We start from the raw sequence: 465 nt of genomic DNA, 5'->3' as shown, positions 1-465 counted from the left end.
CAGTCCCACCAGCGCCAGCACAACAAGGACAAACCCTACAAGTGCCCCAACTGCTACCGGGCGTACACGGACTCGGCCTCGCTGCAGATCCACCTCTCGGCTCACGCCATCAAACACGCCAAGGCCTATTGCTGCAGCATGTGCGGCCGCGCATACACCTCGGTGAGACCCAGCACCCCCAAAACACCCCAGAACACCTCCAAACCGCCTGAAACACCCCGTTAACACACCCGAACCCACTCTGAACACCCCAGAACACCCCAAAACACCCCCAAAACACCTCCAAACCGCCCGAAACACCCCATTAACACACCCGAACCCACCCTGAATGCCCCAGAACACCCCAAAACACCCCCAAACCACTCCAGAACACCCGGAACACCCCATTAACACACCCAAACCCACCATGAAAACCCCAGAATACCCCAAAACGCCCCCAAGCCACTCCAGCACACCCCAAACCCA

General features: G+C 58.7%; 1 protein-coding gene across 1 annotated transcript in view; it reads left to right on the top strand.

The window, feature by feature from the left end:
- Positions 1-162, top strand: part of LOC104403902 (zinc finger protein 362) — a gene marked incomplete at both ends in the record, with an annotated part of 2,790 nt that extends 2,628 nt beyond the window's left edge. Inside the window, one exon of the mRNA XM_010012192.1 lies at positions 4-162. Coding sequence (XP_010010494.1) covers positions 4-162 — 159 coding nt within the window. The remainder of the gene's footprint in view (positions 1-3) is intronic.
- Between the last annotated feature and the right edge of the window lie 303 nt (positions 163-465).

The sequence above is a fragment of the Nestor notabilis genome, unplaced genomic scaffold (genome assembly GCF_000696875.1).
Source record: "Nestor notabilis isolate BGI_N333 unplaced genomic scaffold, ASM69687v1 scaffold19403, whole genome shotgun sequence".
Taxonomy (NCBI): Eukaryota; Metazoa; Chordata; class Aves; order Psittaciformes; family Psittacidae; genus Nestor; species Nestor notabilis.
Note: the sequence above shows the minus strand (reverse complement) of the source record. Positions and strands in the feature narration are given on the sequence as shown.